The 6,158-nt window shown below is 44.6% G+C and overlaps 1 protein-coding gene across 3 annotated transcripts in view; it reads left to right on the top strand.

Moving 5' to 3' along the window:
• Positions 1-6,119, top strand: part of nr2f2 (nuclear receptor subfamily 2, group F, member 2) — an 11,163-nt gene extending 5,044 nt beyond the window's left edge. Inside the window, exons 1-3 of one of the 3 annotated variants that reach the window (XM_015014344.1) lie at positions 1,738-2,530; positions 3,410-3,955; positions 5,803-6,119. In XM_015014344.1, the coding sequence (XP_014869830.1) occupies positions 2,077-2,530; positions 3,410-3,955; positions 5,803-6,077 (1,275 nt within the window). In that variant the 5' untranslated portion in view covers positions 1,738-2,076 and the 3' untranslated portion in view covers positions 6,078-6,119. Of the gene's footprint in view, positions 1-1,737; positions 2,531-3,409; positions 3,956-5,802 lie in introns of those variants that run through there. The other 2 variants (XM_015014345.1, XM_015014346.1) reach the window with 2 other exon arrangements.
• The last annotated feature ends 39 nt before the right edge of the window (positions 6,120-6,158 follow it).

The raw sequence follows: 6,158 nt of genomic DNA on the forward strand, positions 1-6,158 counted from the left end.
TTTTTTTTTTTTTTTTTTTTTTGACCACATGTAGACAAAGCTTTGATTTTTGGAGGACCAGATTTTGGCCCCTTGTGACCCAGTTGGATTAGAGGGGGAAAGATCTTTGTTGCCTCTGGGATGTGAAGACAGAGGATTTCAGTGCACTGCCATAACATCTTTACGACTGTGATAAACAGCGCCTGGTTAGAAGCACTTACAACCTTTTAAACCTGCATAGAACCACTGCAACTTCAGTGAGCGAGGATAGGAGAATTTGATGCGTGTTTTGTGCAAAAAAGTGTGCAGAATTATTTTCGAAAATAGCAACAACCTTATATATAGTAAGAGAGAGTTATTGGCTCATAATATGAGCTATCTCTGTATCTTGTAACATGATAATACACACTGCATACTATTTTGTTGTTGCTGTTTTCACAAAAAGTTTTACTTTTAGAGCAATTCAAAGTACGTCACTTTAAAGTTTTCGGGATAAAATAGATGCATTCTTAACGGTTCTGCACTTTGTAATGTTTACCTTACCTCACATTTAGATTTCCAGTGCAACATCTAAGCTGCTGTATTTTAGAATACTGTACATAAACTAAACTACTCCATCTGCTCCTGACTAAACTGAGCATTTTTGGTTAAGCTACAGAAAACAAATTCTGTATTGCATGCCCTGGGTTGTAAAATCGAATTTGAGCATGAATTGTAGTAAACATTTACAGCAAAAACAATTTATGTTGAATTCTGCAGGAACTTAAAGCCTTCCCACTGTCGTAAATGGCACAGCAGCATTATTTTAACATTAAATGGACAGCAAAACGTTGATACTTCAACAACAAACATTTTAGAGTGTAATCCATGTTCAGGAACTGGAACATCCTTGGATTTTCCATCATGTTTAATATACTGCAACCGGATACAAGAGGAGGAAATTATTATTTTTTTCTTCATGTAATTCCTAAAGCTTTGTGGAGCTATATGTGTGCAGGCTTATATCTCATATAGTCTGGGGGATTTTGGTGGCTCTTTCTGTCGGAAAACGTCTCCTTTTAGGACCAAGCGGCCCTCCTCTCGACCTCCATGCTGGCTCTGGCAAGGTACCAAGTAGCACAAGTGCCGACTAGCCAATAGGGTTCAGGGGGAGGTCCCTGAGCTCTGACCAGTCAAACACACTCTCCTTCCTTATATGGCAGCCGATCTCCATGGTAACGTGTGCTAAGTTGCAGCAGTCGTGTCAAAGTTCACTATATAGAGAGCTCAGTGAGCTGATCAGAGAGAAAGCATTCTGCCAGCCCGGCTCCTACCAATCGCAAATCACTTCCTAACCTCCGCCTTTTTAACATATTTGATCACTTTGATTCTCCGCTGCTTTTTCCTATTATTTTTCAACGCACGGAGGAGGTTTTGAAGGTTGTGATCTTTGTTTTTTTTTTTTTTTTTTTTTTTTTTTTTTTTTTAGGTTTCTTGTTTTTACTGCTTTTGGTTTTTGGAGGGGGAAGAGAGTTGTCTTCATATTCCAAGCTCTCAAAACACAGAGCTTCAGCTGCGCGCTTGCTTGGCGCAACCTCACAAGGAGGAACGGGAAGAAGACGCTGCTTATTCTGATTTTTTTATTTTTTTTTATTTATTTATTTATTTTTTTTTTTTTGTCATCATTTGGCTGGTTTTCTTCAAGACTTGTGCTGGAACTTGATAGTAGAGCTGCTACAGTGTGTGTGTTTTCGTGCGTGCTGCTGTTGGGAGCCTGCTCCATCATACCCAGAACAGTCCCATGCTACCTCGGTTGGTTCTTTTTGACATATTCAGCCTACCTTTCCTCCCACTGATGGGTGTGCTGGATGGCTGACTGTAAGCGCCCCTGGACTTGGCCTTTAAGCGCAAGGCAGCCGCTCAGCTCGCCGTCGCATCAGTTTTGAAAGCGTGCCTCCCCGGGCGTCTCCAACAGCAATAAAGCCGACAGTTTTCGGGAGATCCGGAGTGGATCCAAACGCCAGGCTGTTACAGTCCCCCGAGTTTTTCCTTGAGACATTCTCCACCGCGGGCAGCAAACACGGCAGACAAAAAGTTTCTCTCCGTTGACTGATAGATATGGCAATGGTAGCGTGGAGAGGCTCCCAGGACGATGTGGCTGACACCCAAGGCGCCCTTTCCTCGCAGACCCAAGGAGGACTATCCCTTCCCACCCCTCAGCCGGGCCAGCTGAACCTGACAGCCTCCCAGATCGCCCCGCCGACCCCTCAGACTCCGGTGCAGGGACCTCCGAACAACGCGCAATCCACGCCGACGAACCAGACGTCGCAGCAGCAGTCGGAGAAGCAGCCGCAGCACATCGAGTGCGTGGTGTGCGGGGACAAATCTAGCGGCAAGCACTACGGCCAGTTCACCTGCGAGGGCTGTAAGAGCTTCTTCAAGCGGAGCGTACGGCGGAACCTCACTTACACATGCCGTGCCAACAGGAATTGTCCGATCGACCAGCACCACCGCAATCAGTGTCAGTACTGCCGCCTCAAAAAATGCCTTAAAGTCGGCATGAGACGGGAAGGTATTGGGATTTTTTGGTTTTCCTAATCCGTGTGTGTGCTTGTGCGTTTGCAGACCACCCGACACGAACGCTTAGGCTATTATGTCGTCCTCCATAGTCCTATTCTCCTATTCTTCCAACCCCCCCGACTGCTCCATGCAAGGGTGTGCGGCAGGAGCAGGCAATGGAGCCGCTCTCTGTGTTGTGCTGGAGACCAGGCTTTCTTTCTCCGCCTCACGTCCAGCTCCACGCAGAGCTGCATTTAAAACAATACAAAAATGGCCGTGGTTTTGTCATTTTTATTATTATTACTATTATTATTAATAATATTATTGTAATTCAATTCGTGTGCAGACAGCACTATGAATAGATGTTACATTACATAGCCTCCTGCGCTGATATGGCGAATTATGGGATAGCGTGCTCTGGCTACATCTCTGTCGCTTTATTTTATTTCTCTCTAAAGCTGGACATTACCGTAAAACGTGCCCCGCAAAACAAATGGAAGAAAAGCCCTGGGAAATATGTACATATAAGAAATAGCGAAAGTATAGGCCTGCGTGTGTGTGTAAAATGGAGATGGATTGCTAAGTAGGTTAAGGGTTAAACATGCAAGGTCTGTCTTTGTGTTTCCTTCACAGCCAGCTAATGCTGCTGTAGCTGATAGAAAAATGTGTGCAAAATGGCACATTTTATTATTCGGAGCGTAATGTGTTTTATTACAGCCGTATGGTTGTGTGCGTTAAACCCAGTGAGTGTGTGTGTGTGTATGTGTGCGTTGATGGTAAACTGTAAACATGCTGTTTTTAAAATGTATTTTCTCTGCACTTTTAGTCTACATTTCTGTATTTCTAAAAGGACATCTCTGATTTAGTAGAATTCAGGCTTCAATATCTGTAGTTTCTCTTTTTACTGCAGCCGTGCAAAGGGGACGGGTGCCACCCACACAGCCACACCACGGTCAGTTCGCCTTGACAAATGGAGACCCACTCCACTGCCATTCCTACTTATCCGGATATATCTCTCTTCTGCTGAGAGCGGAGCCCTACCCGACGTCCCGCTACGGCAGCCAGTGCATGCAGCCCAATAACATCATGGGCATCGAGAACATTTGCGAGCTGGCGGCCAGGATGCTCTTCAGCGCCGTGGAGTGGGCCAGGAATATTCCCTTCTTCCCGGACCTGCAGATCACAGACCAGGTGGCTCTGCTGAGGTTGACGTGGAGTGAGTTATTCGTACTCAACGCCGCGCAGTGCTCCATGCCCCTGCATGTGGCTCCTCTCCTGGCGGCGGCTGGCCTCCACGCCTCCCCAATGTCGGCGGACAGAGTGGTGGCCTTTATGGACCACATTAGGATCTTCCAGGAACAAGTGGAGAAGCTCAAAGCTTTGCACGTTGACTCTGCCGAATATAGCTGCTTAAAGGCAATTGTGCTCTTCACCACAGGTAAGAACAATAGACAAGCGCAGTCAAAGTTCACAGAGTGCGTTAATGTCACTAACCTGCACACACTGACACCAGCCAAAGCAACGCTGACCCAAATATGTATCTGCAACTGGTTTAAGGCTGTTGCACGTGTGACATCAGCTTAAAGCTCCAGTGTTGCAGTCACTCAGCTGCTTTTTGGATGTACTCACCTATTGAAATAAATACACAATTAGAGAACTGATTTATAAGACACACTGGGGTGCGGTGACAAGGAAACAGTCTCCCTTAAACACAACCCTTAACAGTTGCCATAAGCATCATAAAAATCTATAATACAACATCAAATAACCTGCAGATTTTTTTTTCCTCCAGCCATTTATCAATGTGTTTATACCTCACGTCTTGTTTGTAGGAAATGACAGATATAAATGATGTCAGGCTCCAAAAGGAGAAGGGGGAGGGAGCAGGCAAGGAAAGACGAGCCTTAACGTCCCATTTGCACAACGTATATGAGAGCAAAGCGAAGGTTTTCAGCGCTCTCATGTCATCGAGAGACATGTGAGACAAAAACGCGCAGGAGTCTTAAGTAAACTGTAATCGCAAAAAAAACAAAAAAAATCCATGCCTCTCTCATGCAGCAGAATGTGATATTGAGCAGTGATTGCATTATTATTATTATTATTATTATTATTATTATTATTATTATTATTATTATTATTATTATTATTATTATTATTAATTAATTAATTTATTTATTTATTTATCAATTAGTAGGCGGTTGTGCGCCTTTTTTTTTTTTGAAACGGGGTTTTCGAGGCCCTTCTGGAGTCGCTCCAGGAGCGGGGTCATGACCCAAACTTCCTCCAGCTATTTTCTTACATTAGCCGCAGCTAGAGACGAGACAATGCAGGAAAAGCAGCAAACTAGACTCTAAACGAGACCTTGCAAGCCACCAGCCTCTGTGGTCCGTGGTTTGCTATTGTCTTGGCATTTAAAAGAAATATCACATTTTCAGCTCGTTGAACTTTAGTATTAGGCTTTTATAGAGCTATCAAGCCACAATTTGTCTTCTCCGCATACCTGAGTCCCAACTGAACATGAGCTGTAAGCTTGAATGACACGCCTTTTTGCTTCCTCGGTGGTTTGCTTGTTGTCATGCATAAACTTTACAAACTTAACCAATGCGCGTACAAGTGTTTTTTGGCACATTATCAGCTGCCGCCCACATGCAACAGCAGCGCAGATCCACATTATGAGTCTCTGACGGTATAGTATGACGGCTATTCCGTAGGCTATGAGCCCCCTCTCTTTTTTTCTGCTTTTGCTTAAATCTCAGCTCACTAAAGGTCAGTAGGTCTCCGTGTCTTTCCCTATTCCCCCCCCCCCCCACTCACCCCCCTTCACCCCCCTTCTCTCTTTGCTCCGAGAAAGATGGGGCCATCAGAAAAAAAAAAAAAATGCGTTCAACGATGAATATGCTTAATTATTTAGTTCGCCTTTTAAATGGCTGCAGTCAGAGAAACATAAAGCGATGAAAGGAGAAGGCAGAGATGGCTTTTTAATCATCTGCCTTTACGATGATGACGTGTTGTGTGTTACTTTATTTTTTGCTTTTTTAAAAATATCATAATATATAGTCAGGCGGAGTTATTATCTACAGTACTTTGTAAAAAAAAAAAAATAATTTAAAAAGATTTGTGTTGTAGATATTTTAAATACATATTTTGCATTTGAAAAATATTTATTTTAAAGCTATTTATTATATCACCTCAGTGGTGACCAAGCTCCTGGTGAGAGGAACACTTTATTAATGATTATTTGCTTTCCCCCCCCCCCCCCCCACTCCCCGCCTCCCTCCCTCTCAGATGCTTGTGGCCTCTCAGATGTGGCCCATGTGGAAAGTTTGCAGGAGAAGTCCCAGTGCGCCCTGGAGGAATATGTCCGGAGCCAGTATCCCAACCAGCCAACACGGTTTGGGAAGTTGTTACTCCGCTTGCCTTCCCTCCGCACAGTCTCTTCCTCGGTCATAGAACAGTTATTTTTCGTCCGATTGGTAGGTAAAACCCCCATTGAAACTCTCATCAGGGATATGTTGCTGTCGGGGAGCAGTTTTAACTGGCCTTACATGTCAATTCAGTAAAAACCAGGAGAGAGACGAACTTGAACGGGGGGGGGGGGGGAGGGGGGGGGGGCTCCAGGGGGGGGGGGGGACGGGGGGGGG

The sequence above is a fragment of the Poecilia latipinna genome, unplaced genomic scaffold (genome assembly GCF_001443285.1).
Source record: "Poecilia latipinna isolate Pla-1442-1.1 unplaced genomic scaffold, P_latipinna-1.0 Scaffold1808, whole genome shotgun sequence".
Classification (NCBI taxonomy): domain Eukaryota; kingdom Metazoa; phylum Chordata; class Actinopteri; order Cyprinodontiformes; family Poeciliidae; genus Poecilia; species Poecilia latipinna.